General features: G+C 41.0%; 2 protein-coding genes across 2 annotated transcripts in view; both read right to left on the reverse strand.

Annotated features, from left to right (window-relative positions):
- Nucleotides 1-403, reverse strand: part of LOC109913350 (cytochrome P450 20A1) — a 23,691-nt gene extending 23,288 nt beyond the window's left edge. The window contains exon 1 of the mRNA XM_020512845.2: nt 222-403. Within this exon, the coding sequence (XP_020368434.2) occupies nt 222-293 (72 nt within the window). The 5' untranslated portion in view covers nt 294-403. The remainder of the gene's footprint in view (nt 1-221) is intronic.
- Nucleotides 404-3,445: 3,042 nt separating this feature from the next.
- Nucleotides 3,446-16,878, reverse strand: part of LOC109913349 (transmembrane protein 237) — a 34,639-nt gene continuing 21,206 nt past the window's right edge. Inside the window, exons 10-13 of the mRNA XM_048599052.1 lie at nt 15,102-15,175; nt 13,159-13,255; nt 10,115-10,236; nt 3,446-6,085 (exon numbers count right to left, since the gene is read on the reverse strand). Of these exons, the coding sequence (XP_048455009.1) occupies nt 6,018-6,085; nt 10,115-10,236; nt 13,159-13,255; nt 15,102-15,175 (361 nt within the window). The 3' untranslated portion in view covers nt 3,446-6,017. The remainder of the gene's footprint in view (nt 6,086-10,114; nt 10,237-13,158; nt 13,256-15,101; nt 15,176-16,878) is intronic.

Below are 16,878 nucleotides of genomic sequence, written 5' to 3' on the forward strand. Positions count from 1 at the left end.
TAAAAATGGAAGCTGAGGGGAATGGGGGCGGGAGGTAACAAGAAGAGGCTGTGGTCGCGGAGGAAACTGTTGTGCGGAGTACAGGTTTCGGTCTCTTTGCCCCTGAAAGCTGTTTGGCAGGGCCGGCAGAGGCTGCCCGTGGGATCTGCGTCTTCTCCGGGGAGGTTCATCAGGAAAGGCTGGGGATCGATGCTGGGCCTGGGCCAAGTTGCCTCCCTTACCGGGTACAGGTAGAGCACGGCCCCGATCAGGAAAACCACGAAGGTGATGGCGAAGATTGCGAAGTCCAGCATGGTGCCGGCTGCTCCGGGTCGGGCCAGTCCCAGTCCCAGTCCCAATCCTGGACACGGTCACAGGATCCAGCCGCCTCCGTCCGGACACGTCCGCGGCCCCGCCCACAGCCCGTCTCCATAGCAACCCGGCCCTATCCCAATCCTAATCCCGATCCCGGTCTGTCCGTGTCCCCAGTCATAGGTCTTTCCAGACCTGGATCACTCAATGTCCCAATCCTAGGTTTGCTCATGTTTCAATCCTACGGGTTTCAGACCCAATAATGAGTCATCCATGACCCAGTCACAATCCCAATCCTGGATCTGTCCCTGTTTCCCAATCCTAGGGGTAAATGGAAATCACAGATAATGTTGTTGACAGGTAAAATGATGATCAAGTGTAAGAGAATGTCAACATAGGAGTTGATGGGTAGGTGAGTGAAGAGAAGTTCCCTGGAGCCATACGATGGGGTGAGGGGTCTCCTTTTTGTCTCCATGATTTCCATTATCTTCAAGCACCTGTCCTTGGTGAATGTGTTTAATTCAAGATGTGTATACCTGAAAACTTTCCCTTATCTTTAACACCATCTGTGGCCAACCATCACCAGTTTTGAGTTGTTCTTATTCCAATAGATTTTCTTGTCAGGTTCACATTGAGTAATATATTTCTCATTTTGCATCTAGGGATGTATCCTTCCAACTCACTGTTCCAGTAAATTATGACCCTTAATCATGGTCTCTAATTCAATCAGATAGATTATGGTTGATATGTACCTCAATTCCATTTTGCTCCATGTCCCTTGGTCCAACAAACTATTTATGGGTATTGAGGATTCTAACTGACATGGGTTCCAGTGTCCCTTTATCCTTTCTTGATTTCACTCTTGTTAGCTTAGTTCTAATTTTAAAATTGCTCATATGATGTGCCAGTGTGATTATAACAGTATGCAGAGTTTTTGGAACATCATTGTGTTTAAAATGTGATCCTCAGTAGGGTATTTTGACTTTGTTTTCCTGTGTTTCTTGCCCAGCCACTATAGAGGATGTAATAAATGGACTCTTGGGTAATAATGATCTGATTGGACGTAGTCAGCATGGATTTGTGAATGGAAAATCATGCTTGACAAGTTTCTAGTGTTTTTGTTTGAGTGTGTAACTAACATAATTGATGAAGGGGAGTTGGTGAACAGAGTGTACGTGGATTCTCGTAAGGTTTTGAAATAGTCCCCCACAGAAGCTTGGTCAGCAAAATTAAAAGCACATGGTTAGAGGGTAATATACTGGCATGGATTAAGGATTGACTCAGAGGGAAAATAAACAGTGGGATTAAAATGATCATTCTCACATTGTGACTAATAGGATACATATAGATCAGTCTTTGATCCCCAACTGTTCACAATATATATCAATGATTTAGAGGCGGGAACTGAATACAATATTTCCAAGTTCGTAGATGACACAAAGCTAGGTGGGAAATGTGTGTTGGGAAGAAGACACAAAATGGCTTCAAGAGAATTTGGACTAATTTAGGAAATGGGCAAGAACATGGTAGATGGAATATAAAATGGGAAAAAAACATGTTTATTCACTGAAAGAACAGGTGTGCAGAACATTTCTCAAATGGTAAGAGGTTAAAAATTGTAGATATTCAGTAAAGGGACCCCAGTGTCCTCCTCAATAAGTCATTGAAGACTAAACATGTAGGTGCAGCAGAGAATTTGGAGGGTTATTGGTACATTAGCCTTTATTTCAAGAGGAATTTCATAAAGAAGTAGTTAAGTCTTGCTTCAGTTGTAAAGAAACTTGCATAGGCTGCACCCGGAGTAATATGTGGAATTTTGTTCCCTTGCCTTAGGAAAGATGTTATCCACAGAGACAATAAAACGAAACTTTGCCAGACTTGTTCTCAGGATGGTGGGACTGTCCTATGAAGGGAATTTCGGGAAACTGGGCCAGTATTCTCTAGCATTTCAAAGAGTGAGAGGTGACCTCATTGTAACCACAATATACTTAAAGGAACAGGCGGGGTAGATGCCGGTAAGATGCTTCACCTGGCAGGGGCGTATCAAGCTGGGGAACACAATAACAATACAAGGGAGAAGTCCCTAAGGACTGTGATGAAGCGAATTTTTTACTCAGTGGATTGAGAATCTTTGGAATTCTGTATCCCAGACAGCTGTGGAAGCTCAGACTTTATAAAATTTACTCATGGGACATGGGCATCACATTTATTTTGATTGCATTTTTAAATATAAATGCCATAAAGGGATATGGAGAAAATGTGGAGAAAAAGGCACTGAAGTAGATTTCAACTGAATAGCGGAGAAGGCTTATTAGGCTGCCGAGCCTGCTCCTGCTGCTAAGTTCCTACGAGTTGCTACCAACTCACAGACAATAAGTAACCTAGAGACAAGTACCATCACTGGTTTCAGCACTGCAGTATGGCCAGCAATGGCGGATATGTTGCTCAGCTAGCAATCCAGAGATATCAATTCACATCACCCCACAGAAGCTGAGGAATTTAATTGTATAAAACCTGGAATATTAAAGGCTAATTTCATGTGAAACGAGTGGATTGTTGTTTAAAAAGAAGTTCTTGATCACGACTATCTTCTCAAGGGCAGTTAGGCATGGGCATAAAATATTGGCCTTACCAGAGGTTCACATATCTTGTAAATGAATTGGTCAGATCACATTTTGAATTCTGTGTTCATCTCTGGGCCCCTTATTTAGGGAATGATGCTAAAACCCTGGAGAGAATGATAAGTGCCTGTAATACGCTGTCAAAGGAGATGATAGAAGCAGATGCAATGTTTAATAGGTATCATGACACGTATAAGAATAGGCAGGGATTAGAGGAATATGGACACAATGCCTTGCTAAATTAAATCATTTGCCTCTCAGCGCAGTGTTGATGAATTGAAGGGCCTGTTCCTGTGCTGTACTGTTCTTTGTTCTTTGACCCCTTTCAGATAGTGCATGTGGCCTTTGGTATCGGGATCAGACACTGCAGACTCACTTTCCAGCTACACAGGTACAGAATGGTCTCTTAGGCACGGTGCAGAAGTGACTGATGATCATAGAGCTGAACATGGGCAAGAACTGGCTCTTGTTCAGGACACAGTTGAGAAAGTTGGGGAAATGGTACTTTAAAGAATGAAGAAATCACAATAACATTTTGATTCAAATGCTTTAATTTATTATGATGGTATAGCTCATATTTCAAAGTAAAAATTGAGAGATAACAACTTGTACTTTTAATCTCAAAGTTATAAGGAGCTTTACATCAATGAAGTACTTTTGAAGTTGCTGTTGTAGTGTAAGAAACAAAGCAGCCAGGTGTGCACAGCAAGATTCCAGAACTAGAAATGACATAAATGACCAAGCTGTTTTATTGATTTCAGTTGTCAGACAAAAGTATTGCCTGAGACACTGAATAGTCGTGGAGGATCTTTCAAATTCACTTGCAGAAAGAGGCATCCCTGACAATGCACCATTCCCTTAGTGCTGCACAAAGCATTAGCTTAAACTTTGTACACCAGTTTCTCCAGTGGAATTTGAATCAAAGATCTTCTGTTTATGGAAAGATCTGAGCTGTGGCTAATACCTGTAAAGCATCAGCTTAAATTCTTCCCAATGACAGGTCCAACCTACAAATCCATGATCTAAACCACATTTAAGCCCAGGAGGCAGGTTCTGAATCCAGTCTTTCTTGACCATCCTTGGTCCTCAAACCCACTCTAGCTCAGAGGGAAAGATACGACCCAATGTGCTCCATGACCTTCCTATAAATAATTAGACACTCTAAAGCAAACTGTGAGCTAACACTGGCTCTCAGACTAGTTAGCCAGATCGCTCAGTTCTATTTGTGTTTATATTATTTATTGTTTTGTTTCCTGCAGTAATTTAGCAATTAATAAATCCTAAATCAGAACCTCAAGCTTTGTTGGTATCAGTAACTTGAGGTGGATAGGAACAAATAGCGACATGGCCCTTGAGGTTTCATGGTAACGACTAAGATGCAAGAGTGACTGTTGAGTCATTTTGGATAAAAATTCCTTTCATTTAAAAGAGACAATTCATGTTCATTAATGAGGCTCACATGCTGTATGTGTCCTGAAATATTGACTGATTCTGCTGGACTTCTTTTTAAGAGATATGCTGCACAACAACCTTCTACTTCCTCTTCCCTTTTCAAAAATCTTCTCAAATTCAAACTAACACAGCTGTTTGGCTTAACCTGTATACAGCTCCCTGGCAGTTTTGGCAATTACTGTGACCAGTTGCCAACTGTTTCACTTTTGGAGGTAGGTACTGAAGATGGCAGTTTTACTGCTTCTCTTTTCCACTTTATTACTTTGTTGGGAGCTGCCAAAACATGAGTAAAGCAGGCCACTGTTTCACTGGTTCACTATGTCAGGTTTATATTACGGAAACAGGCCAATCGGCCCAACGTCAGCATTTGCGCCTCATACGGTTCCTCCCATCCCTCTTCATCTAATCCTTTCTGCCTCATGTGTTTATCTAGCTTCCCTTAAACTATCATTGAGCACTGGGCTCTGCACCTCCTGACAAGGAACATGCTGAGGAACACGGAAAGATTTTCCCATTTGTGAATGGTTGGATAAAATACAGCTCCCTCTACACTATCTCAACAAACACTCCCAGGACAGGTACGGCAGAGTTAGATACAGTGTAAATCTCCCTCCACACTGTCCCATCAAACACCCTGAGGGCAAGTACAGATGAATATTGATACTGAGTAAAGCTTTCTGACCACTGTTCCATCAAACATTCCCAGGGAAGGTACAAGAAGGTTACTGTGTCCTAAAAATCTTCTTCATCCCTGTGTCAGAACGGCATCCCTTATTGCATCCATGTGTTTTTTTCTAAACTATTTTCTGCATTGAGCATCTGATAAAATCAACTCTGTCATCTTAGCAAAGTTAAGGAGATGCCCACATTCCACAAGTGAAACAAAGAGAAAGTGTTCTGCTTTAGGGTTGTTTTGAATGGTAAGCATTTATTCATAACTCTCCTGAAACTAGCAAAGCAAACTTCAGCTCCCTTGATCTGAGCAGTATCTGAATGTGGGTGTCAGTTACAAATGACAGTATACAACCCTACTTGACACCCAATCCAATATTACAGTAAATTAGGGATATAAGTCAACCCAGTATAAGAGCAGGACTTCCTCTTTATCAGCCCCAAATAAATCTTGATTTTGCATATTCTCAGTGTATAAACTGACCCCTTCCCATACTGTTTGTGACATGTTGTACTTGTATTAGTAGTCAGCCTCAATTTTCACCCCACAAGTGAATTTTTTTCTTACTGGTACTTTACATCAGGGTGCAAGAGATTCAGCAAGGATGCACAAAAGTTTAAGACACACCCACACAAAGGAGTCACTGCAAACACAGACGGAGGCCACCCACACCAGCATACTCAATGTATATGTTGATCCAAGTTTCAGAAGGAATTCTTTGTAGCTTCAAAGGTCGACTTGTACCTGATATCTACAGGGCTGTTCATATTGGATCACGAGAAGCTATAACATGTGATATGGCCATCCTTTCAACTTCTGTCCAAAAGAGATGGAAATTGACTTCGGGGTAAAACATAAGCATGGGCATCTGCACCAGACAATTTGCTCAATACAGCTATACAAAAGGAATTCAAAGTCTCTTGTAGCCAGACCATTCAGATGTAATGCTCCACACACCTTCAGTACTAAAGGCTCATACTTTATGCTTGAGCTTTAACTTTCTCATCGGAAGCACCAATGTCATTCAGGTGTGATGCAAACTCCGATTCTGCAAAGCAAAATGAAAATTTTAGTGCAGTGTGAGCTGTTCACAGTGAGACTCCATTTCAGCAGTAAATGGTCAGCCCATGTAAATGGATATCACTCAGATGATAACATGACATCTTGGCTATATTTCCTGCTATTCATTAACTATAGCAAGAATTGTACAGATATTATACATTCCTGCAGTACATTTTTATGAAATTCCAGTAATGCAAGATAATATGATTTCAAGAATTGGTTGACTTTATTTTTGTTCTCCAAACAGATTTGATGAGTAACCAGTTGAAAGCAATATACAAACCCCGAATATAGATACTTCTGTCAAGCATATCCATTGAATTGTCGTAGAAACTGAACTGGTTCACTATGTCAAGTTAACATCACAGAAACAGGCCAATCGGCCCAACATCAGCATTTGTGCCTCATATGGTTCCTCCCAACCCTCTTCATCTAATCCTTTCTGCCTCATGTGTTTATCTAGCTTCCCTTAAATGCATTTGCCTCAGCCACTTTTGATATTTCATACACTCATTCTCTCTAGATAAAGAAATTCCTCCTGAATTCCTTTTTGGATTTATTAAGGACTATCTTGTATTTGACCTAGTTCAAAACTTCTTCACAAGTGGAAACATTTCCTCTTCAGCTATCCTAACAAGGCTTTCTTCAAACTTACAAGACCAAAACCTTTACCTTTCTACAGAATACAGCCCCAGCTTGTTCAGCCCTTCCACCTTTCTCAATACGTATATCTTCTCAGTTCTGGTATAATCATTGCGAATTATTTTTACACTATCTTTCAGTGCCTCAGTAACCCTTTCATAATATGGAGACCAGACAGAGAGGAGTAATCCAAGTATGGTCTAATGGCCTATGGTTCAATACAAGTTTAATGTAAAAGGTCTGTGTTTCAATAATGCACCTCTTGATATGAACCCCAGTTCTTGGTTTGCTTTTATTAAATGGCTTTATTAACCTGCATCACTAGTTGGAGTTTTGTGCATATGTAGCCCTTAATTTTACTCTTGATCTATCCAATTAATAGAGTTGTACCAATTTAGACTCTTAACAAATATCCTTTAAGGCAGGATACCTAATGTTTTTTTTCCCCTGGTGTGGCATGTGTGATTCCAGTACCTTGCCAATATAATTGACTCTTAATTGCCTTGTGCCTAGCAAACATTTTTTTGAGAGCAAACTGCTTCACCTCCAGCAATTAAAGAGCAAAAGCACCTTCCTTTATCAAGTTCACCTCCTCTGGGTAACTTAGAAGCATGAAAAATGGCCACATTCCATGCACAAATAAAGTGTGGACAGGAACTGGGAAAATATAGTTGTGCAATATCCTTCACAGTTGAAGTGGTTATCACTGACCATCTCAGTTAACACATGCTTCCAAAGAGTTTTAACAAAGTTTGTCATGCATTATCTAGCAAGACATATTGTTTGCAGCAGGGAGGACAAAAGCAGAGAATATGGTGAGGAGATGACAATCACGCTGTCTCAAATAATTTAACTTGTATAACAGCTTCAATGTCGTAAAATGTCCCAGAGTGCTTCACAGGAGTTTAATCAGATACTGACAATGACCTAAACAATGAATCATTAGAACAAGTGACAAAAAGCTTGATCAAAAGGCAAAGTCTTAAAAGCAGGGGAAAGAGAGAGAGGCAAAGCTTCAGAGACGGAATTCCAGAGCTTAGAGACTAGACATCAAAACTATATCTGCAATGGGCAAAATAAATCAAAGATGCACAGCAGGCCAAAATTGGAGGAATGCTGAATTCTCAGAGGGTTGTCGGACTGAGGTAGGACTGAAGGATGTTACAGCGATGGGGAGGAGTGAGACTGTGGTCAGTTTTGAACACAGGATAGAATTTTAAATCTGAAGCATTGTTGGACTGGGAGCTAATCTAGGTCAGCAAGCACTGGGATGATAAATGAACAGGACATGGTGTATGTTAAGATATGAGAAGCAATGATTTGTGGAGGTCAAATTTACAGATGGAAAATGGGAGGCATTGGAATAATGAATTTGAATTTCATAAATGACGGACATAGGTTGTGGTTGCAATAGACCAATGCAAAAGCAAAAATAGACAATATTACAGCGCTTACAGTAGGCAGTCTTGGTGGTAGGACTAAGAGAAATAGGAGGAGTAAACCATAAGGCCACTTGAGCCTGCTCCACCATCCCATATAACCCTAGCTCTTCTTCTATCTTAATCAATTTCCCATCCATTCCTCATAATCCTTGTTTCCAAAAGACTGTCTATCGCAGCCTTGAAATGTAGTCAATGAAGGAACACCACACCTTGCTGGGGTAGAGAATTCCAAAGAAGCAAAACCCTCTGAGTGAAGAAATTTACCATCTCAGTTCCTAGGAGTGACAATAACAACCAACCTGTCCTGGATTTTCCACATAGATGCAATGGTCAAGAAGGCACAACAACGGCTCTTCTTCCCCAGGTGGCTCAATTTGGGATGTCCATAAGGACCCTCACCAATTTATACAGATGCACCAGAGAAAGCGTGCCGTTCGGGTGCATAATAGCTGGTACAGTAACTGCTCTGCTCAGGAGCGTAAGAAACTACAGAAGGTTGTGTGAGACAGCCCAGACCATCGCGGAAGCCAACCTCCCATCCATGGACTCCATTTATATCTCTCATTGCTGCTGAAAGGCTGCCAACATCGTCAAAGATCCATCCCACCCAGGTAATGCTCTCCTACAACCTCTTCCATCAGGCAGAAGATACAGAAGCTTGAACACACGCACCAGCAGATTCAAGAACAGCTTCTTCCCTGCCATTATTAGACTGATGAATGGATTCTCTAACTTAAAATAGTGTTGATCTTTCCTCGTGCACATTCTGTGCGGTGTAATCTCTATGACTCATTCTATCCAAGTTTTTTTTCTCTCTATGATTTGTATGTCCTTGCATACAATGATCTGCCTATACTGCTCACCAACAAAGCTTTTCACTGTACTTAGGCAGAAAATATGTGGAGATGCTAACACAAGTTTTATCTTTACAAAACTGTCACAACTGCTTTAGCACAAGAGGAGGCCATTTGGCCCACTGCATCTATAACACCTTTCTGAATGAATAATAGACTTAATTCTGTTCACCCACCTTCTCCCTGCAACAATGTACATTCTTCTGTTTCAGATCACAATCCAATGCTGTCCTGAATGCCTCAAATGAACATGCTTCCATCACACACTCAGGCAGCGCATTCCTGATCCTAATCACTCATTGGGTAAACAAGTTTCTCCGCATGTTGCCAATGCTTCTTCTGCTAATTACCTTAAATCTCCGTCATAGAGACATACAGCATGGAAACAGACCCTTCAGTCCAACCAGTCCATACCGAACATAATCCCATTCTAAACTGCCTGCTCCTGGCCCATATCCTTCCAAACCTTTTCTATTCACATACTTATCTAAGTATCTTTTAAATGTTGTAACTGCCCACATTTACCACTTCCTCAGGAAGTTCATTTCTCACCCAAACCACCTTGTGTAAAAAAAAAATCTGCCCCTCATGTCTTTTTTAAATCTCTCTCATTCATATTAAAAAATTGTCCCCAGCCTTGAAATTCCCCATCCTCAGGAAGAGACACCTACCATTAACTCTATCTATACACCTCATGATTTTATAAACCTCCCATGCTCCAGTGAGAACAGTCCCAACCTATCCATCAACATTCTTAGATAACTAACAGCATGGAGGAAAAGTCACAATTAGCTTTTTTCTCTTTTTATACGGTAAGGACCGATTTCCAGTATTTGCTTTTCTTCCATATTTCCCAAACTTGCAATTTTTCCATACTTAGTTGTGTCCTTTGAAATATAAACAGTCACCTCCCTCCATTCTACACTTTTTTTCTCCTCAAGCCATTGTACATTCTTAAAGGCTTTCAGACCTTCACTACTCAAAACGGTAATTGCCGATTTGTACCTAGTCCCGCTTCCCTTTTATCCTGTTCACCAATGGGGTGATGATCATTAATCATAATCTTTGCTCATGTACCTTCGGTATAGTCAAGCATGGGATGATATGACAGGAAGATCCAGGCCAGTCCAACCAAGATGCTCACTACAAGGTTCACTACAATCCAAGGGTGCAGAATGTGAAACTCTGATCCAGAAGGCCTGAAGAGAGAGAGGCAGTAACTCATTCAATAACAGGTCCTATAACAAAATGCTGTCTACTTTAAACTTTGCAACACATTACTGAGACGGGGCATTGAATTTCACTCGGATTCTAATATTCAGAAGGTTGCTACTTTCAGTAGTTATGATCATGTACTAACAGCCTAGAGTTTAGGACTTCACCCAGTTTGCAGAGATGTGAATTGCAAAATTTGTGTGTTACAATCAAAAAAAATGAAAGCTGTTGATTGTTGCAAATACTCAGAAGGAACTGCCACTTCTATCTAGTCTTGTCTATTAGTGAGTCCAGTCTCTCATTACATAGTTGATTCTTAATGTTCTCTGCATGACAAGCACAGATTATAGAGTCACTATATCATCATAGTTAGTGGGGAACCCAATTTTATGCTATGGAAGATTTAACAATATACATAACAGTGGAGATCTGCTCTGAGTTGGGAGTAAAGTCAAATGTTGCAAAGTGCTGACAACCAGTTGCACATACCAGGCGCAAGAAACTAAAAAACTTATGGAAAACAATTAAAACTCAAATGATGATGTCTACACTATTCAATAACAGTTCTACATATGATTATCTTATCTGTAATAATATTAGGGTGAAACTCTGCAATCTCACCACCTTTGGAACTAAAAACGTTAAGATGTTTGAGGCCAAATCCTGAACTAACAACTGGTTCTCATTTTCTTCTTTAATCCTCTCCTGAAGATGCCAACAATGGTAACACCGATAGTGAAGTACTCCTTTCATCAAAGCGCACACAGCGTATGTTGATAGATTGATAGACAAGATTGCAGCAGAACATGGATTATACAGGTCATGAATAAATAGAAGGAAACCTGCTAATAAACTCTTCAACTGTGGACATTTCTACGGCTTTGCCTAAGCCAGGATGTGCCGGTTCACTATTTGACCTGGGCAGCAGAGCACCAGAAGTGGTTTCAGAGGCTGAGACTTCAGTGAATTACCAATCAATCAATCTTCATTCAATTATTTTCTCTTGTCTGCCACTAACCAACATTTCAACATTGTCAACATCATACAAACATTTGCCTGTATAAAAAACGGCTCACTGAGATGGGATGGGTACAGAATAACCCCCTCACTGAAGCACTTCACAATAACACCTCTACTCCTCTTTTAAGTGCCTGACACAAACAGTGTGGAGTTGTTCATTGGTTTGCTGAGCTGACTGGTTTTCGTGCAAATGTTTCATCCCCCTTCGAGGTGACATCTTCAGTGCTGTCTAGCGTCCATTGAAGTGCCATTGTCCTGTTCCGTTCTGAATTTATATGGTCCAGTCTGTCATTGTGGGTAGTTCTGTTTCCAGTTTTGCTCCATAGTGTTATGTGGATGGGGTCCATGTTTGTTTATGGCACTAGTGGTTGAAAACCAGGCTTCCAGGAATTCTCATGCCTGTCTTTGTTTTGCTTGTCCGAGTACAACTACGTTGTCCTAGTTAAATTGATGTCCTTCTTTGTCGGAGTGAATAGAACGGAGGGAGAGATGGTCATGCCGTTTTGCTGCCAGTTGGTGTTCATGTATCCTGACAGTGAATTTCCTGCCTGTCTGTCTAATGTATTGCTTCTCACAGTGGCTGCATGGTATTTTGTATATCATGTGTCCTGCTCATTGCGGGCATAGGGTCTTTTGTCTTTGAGAGTAGCTGGTGAAGTGTGGCTGTTAGGTTGTGTGCTATCATTATTACAAGAGGTCGTAGGAGTCTTGTAATCAGTTCCGATATGTATCTAATATAGGGTCGGGCAACTAGTGTGTTGGGACGTATAGTGCCTTCTTGGTGTTGTTTATTTGCCAGGCATTGGTGGCTGAAGTTGTTAGGATACGCATTGTTTTCAAAGAGTTCGTATAGGTGTTCCTCTTCGTTCTTGCGCAGCTCCGGGGTGTTGCAGCGTGTTATCGCTCATTTAAACAGAGTCTTGACACAGCTCTGTTTGTGGACGCTGGGGTGGTTACTGTTGTAATTCAGGATTTGGTCTCATGTGTAGTCTTGCTGTGTACACTGGTAAGGATTTCACTGTTGTTCGTTCGTTCTACCATTATGACTAGAAACGGGAGTTGATTGTTGTTCTCTTCCCTGCTGAACATGCTGTTAATAGGGTGGTGTGTTTCTTCTAACTTTGCTTGTTTAATGATCACGAAAGTATCATCCACGTATCTGACCCATAGTTTAGGCTGGATCTAGGAGAGGACTGTGTGTTCAAGTCTTTGCATAACTGCTTCCACTATGATACCCAAGATGCGTGAACCCATGGGTGTCCCATTAATTTGTTCATATACCTGGCCATTAAAGACAAAGTGCATGCTAAGGCATAGGTCTAGTAATTTCAGCATATTGTCCTTGCTTATGGTTTCACTGGAGGTCTGTGTTTTCGGACTGTCTAGTAATGCGGCTGGTGTCTCCTTTGCTAGTGTCATGTTGATAGAGGTGAATAGTGCCGTAATGTAATGTTGAGATGGACCCCATCTACATACCACTATGGAGCAAAACCAGAACCAGAATCACCCACCATGACAGACCAGACCATATAATTCAGAACAGAAAAGAACAACAGCGCTTCAATGGAGGCCACACAGTACTGAAAACGTCACCTAGAAGGGGGACGAAACGTTTGCACGTAAACCAGTCAGCTCGGCGAAACAATCAACAACTCCAGTGACAACGTGAGCTATAGATCTTCACTAAAACATTAAACAATCAGTGTGGCTTAGAAGAGTGCAGTATATAATAGGGAATTCTCTGAGGGGGCACACACTCATTACTGGTTCATGCAGTGCTGTTCAAGGACTGAAAAGCCATTAGCACTTGTGGTAAAATAATCCTCCGTGTTTTATTATTCCATTAACACTCTGTTATAAGAGAACAGGTACAAACTACAACTTACCAAAGAGTGTAATTCAATTCTGCTGCGAATTGATACCTGTTAAGCCTGTCACTGGGCATCTGCTGGCTCAGTGATAATACCAGAGCTATGAAGTACACTGCACAGACAGAAAACCGTATAAATACAACAACACTGTTCATCATTACAGATGTCTTATAGCTTTTTTTAAAAAAGGGGAAGAAAGACAATTTTAATTTCCAGTCTGTACTTGATTAGCTGGCCTCCACCAGTGTACAATCGAGTCATTTAGAAGTAATTGGCACAGAGGAAGATATTTGGCCCACCGAGTCTGTGCCAGCTGAGCACATGGCAATTCAGTCAGTACTATTCCCCACTCTGTCCCTGTAGCCCTGTGAATTTATTTCTTTCAATTGTCCATCCAACTTTCTTTTGAAATAATTGATCTGCTTCCACCACTCTCTTGAGAACTGAGTTCCACATCATTACTCTTGTGTCGGTTGTGTGGTTTTATTTGTAAAACCAAGATTCCGGATTCAAGTTGGATTGGTTGAAGAGGCAGCAAGGTTAAGAAATGTCTTCAACTTAGGCCTCTTCAGAACTCTATATTGTATGTTAACACTAAATACATGGTGATCTGATATATACCAGACTCTAAGCTTACTGTCCTGTTATTAAAAGCCTATTCCCTGAACTCTATCAATCTTCTATCTAGCTAACTAATCCAATCACATTGTGCTATTTATATCCAGTTAGGAGCTGGACCATGACATCATCTCAAGGTTGCTCCAGCATCCTAAGGCTTTATACAAGAATTACCAAAAACAACACAAAATATTCTTCCCTGCATATCTTCCCCAAAACCTTACATTTTTGTGCTTTTGATCATCTCCAGACTAAAATTTTACGTAAAATCACCCTTCCCTGGAAATATTCCTGCAAATCTCCGCACACAATCTCAAGGGCCTTTATATTCTTCCAAAGTGTGGTCACCAGAACTGGCTGTAATACTCCATTGTGTCTAAGAAAATCTTTTGTGTTCAGTGCCTTTTTATTAAAACCAAACATCCATTTAATTTTCAAAACAATGATCTCAAAATGATCTGACACCTTCGAAGATCTACGCACAAGGTTCACCCAGATCCCTCTGTTCTTGCACACAATGTAGAACTGTGGCATTGAGACTACATTTCCTTTTACTGTCCCTTATATTTCAGTGCTTTAAGTTCCACCTGTCATTTGTCTACCCATTCTGCTAATCTAATAAGGGCTATAATAACTGTTAAAAACCGAAAGAACTGCGGATGCTGTAAATCAGGAACAAAAACAAAGTTGCTGGAAAAACTCAGCATCTGTGAAGGAAAAAAAAGTTAACATTTCGCATCCAGTGACCCTTCCTCAGAATGGAGTCGAAACGTTAACTGTTTTTTTTCCTTCACAGATGCTGCCAGACCTGCTGAGCTTTTCCAGCAATATAATAACTTCTCAGTGTCCTTGCAGCAGGGTGAGAGGAGAGATGAGAGCATTAAACAGGGCTACTGTTCTCAGACCAGTAACTCCTGCTGGAATGAACAGATATGACTGTTTTTGAACAGTCTCACGAGACTTCACGCCTTGACTTAAACAGGTAGGATGGACTCACGAGTCAGATGCTAGACGAAACTAGCAACTCATAAAATTAGATACAAATGCACTAGCATAACCAAAAGCACAGTTTTAGTTTTAGTCTCCCGTTGGGAATTTTATTACTCAAGCTTCTCTGTTTTGAAGGATTAACATCCTTCAATTTACAAGTCAACAATAAAATACTAATTGTGAACATTTAAACATCTATACAAAGTGGGATCCTGACAGACAACAGGTCAGTGACACTCAAAGACAATAGGTCAGCGATACACTGATATGAACAGGAACAAAACATGCAAAAATATAAATATGGATAAGCAAGAACTTTTTTAAGGTAAGAGAGCAGTGAGAATGCTTACAGACAGAGGCCAATGCAGCAGGATCCAGTGTTACAATTCTACGCACTGCCATTGGTGCATCAGCTACATTAAGCCTGGAGAGAACAGAGTAACAACAAAAAGGTTAAATGTTGATGAATGGATCTCATTGCTGTTTGATTCATAAACTAAATCAAGCTGTCTACTAGGACCAAATTAATACTTGCTTCCTTCCGATCTACACCCGGTACCCAGGCCTATGGGCCTCATTTTCTCTTTACCAACTTTCTGGAGTAGCAGCCCTCTGATCATTGCCACTTCTCTGTCTTTTTCCAAGTAGCCAATGGTGGCCAATCATTTGTCCAGCAGGATCATTCCAATGTTTGACTTGAATTTACTTCTCTGCTCAGATTTTTAGTGGAGTCACCAATCAAACCACGATTCCTGGATGTAGCACCAGACTATCAACCAATGTTAATGAATATTTTATTCACTTCTTGCACGATTGTGTCACTGGCAAGGCCATCATTCATGGTCTATGCCTAATGGCCCCTTCAGAATGCGGTGGTAACTCACTTTCTTGAACTGCTGCAGTCCATCTGGTGTAGGTACACCCAAAGTGCTGTTAGCAAGACAGTTCTTAGATTTTGATCCAGCAAAAGAATGGCAATATACTACAATGCCAAGATGGTATATGGCCTGCAGGAGGCAGAGATACCATGAGGCTTGTGCCTTTGTAATTTTAGATGGTAGAAGTTGTGACGTTGGAAGATGCTGTCAATGGAGGCACAGATAGCTGCTGCAGTGGATGGTATGCATTTCTGCCAATGGTGGAGGGAATGAATGTTTAACATGGTAAATGTGGTACCAATAATTGCTTCGTCCTGGATGGTATGAAGCTTCTCGAGTGTTGTTTTAACCGTATTCATCCAAGCAAGTATAAATTATTTCATCACAATCCTGACTCATGCCTTGTACATGACGGGTAGGTTATTGGGAAACAAGAGGGGAGTTACTCATGCAGAATTGCCCGTCTTTGAACTGGTCTTGTAGCCCAGTATTTATATGGATGGTCCATTAAATTTCTGACCAACAGTCACGCCTAGGATTTTGGGGTGGGGAATTCAGTGACAGTTATGACATTGAATGTCAAAGAAAGATGGTTAAATTCTCTCCTGTTGAAGATAGTCATTGCCCAGCACTTGTTCGACACAAATTTCCATGGCAACATCAACAAATAAAGTTCAGTGTCAGGTTCAAGTTCAATGTGTGGCCTTGAATTTTCCATACATGGTCGTGGTATTGCTTACAGTGCCATCCAGCAGCCTTCAGTGGAAAGTGTTGACCAACTATCCACAAAGCAGGAACACAATGCAGATCTTACATCATGCGGAAAAAGTGTTTGATGAATTCCGAACTTGTGTCTGATGCTTATGATAGTTTATAATATCTGAAATTAAGCTGTTATATGTTAAATGCAGGAACAACTGCTTCATTGTGGTGGGAGGATGTTCTGTCTCATTGGAATTCACCCAATTTTGCTGAGTCTCAGGGAGAAGGAGTGGGAATGGTGGTGGTTGGGAGTGGGGTGAAAACATGCAGGCAAGAGCTTTAAGTTTGGGATCAGAGATGGTCACATACATTCCAGAGCAGAGAATTGTTTTTTCAGAAGATACTTTGACAGGTTACAGTCATTCTGCTGAGGTGCTGGTGGATTTGTTGATCCAAATACGTAGGTAACACCTCTAATCAATCAACCATGTTTTAGCAGCTTCATTGATTATTTTCCCCTCTGATAATCCTTAGGTTCTCTCAGCTC

This window comes from Rhincodon typus, chromosome 7, assembly GCF_021869965.1.
Source record: "Rhincodon typus isolate 14 chromosome 7, sRhiTyp1.1, whole genome shotgun sequence".
Classification (NCBI taxonomy): Eukaryota; Metazoa; Chordata; class Chondrichthyes; order Orectolobiformes; family Rhincodontidae; genus Rhincodon; species Rhincodon typus.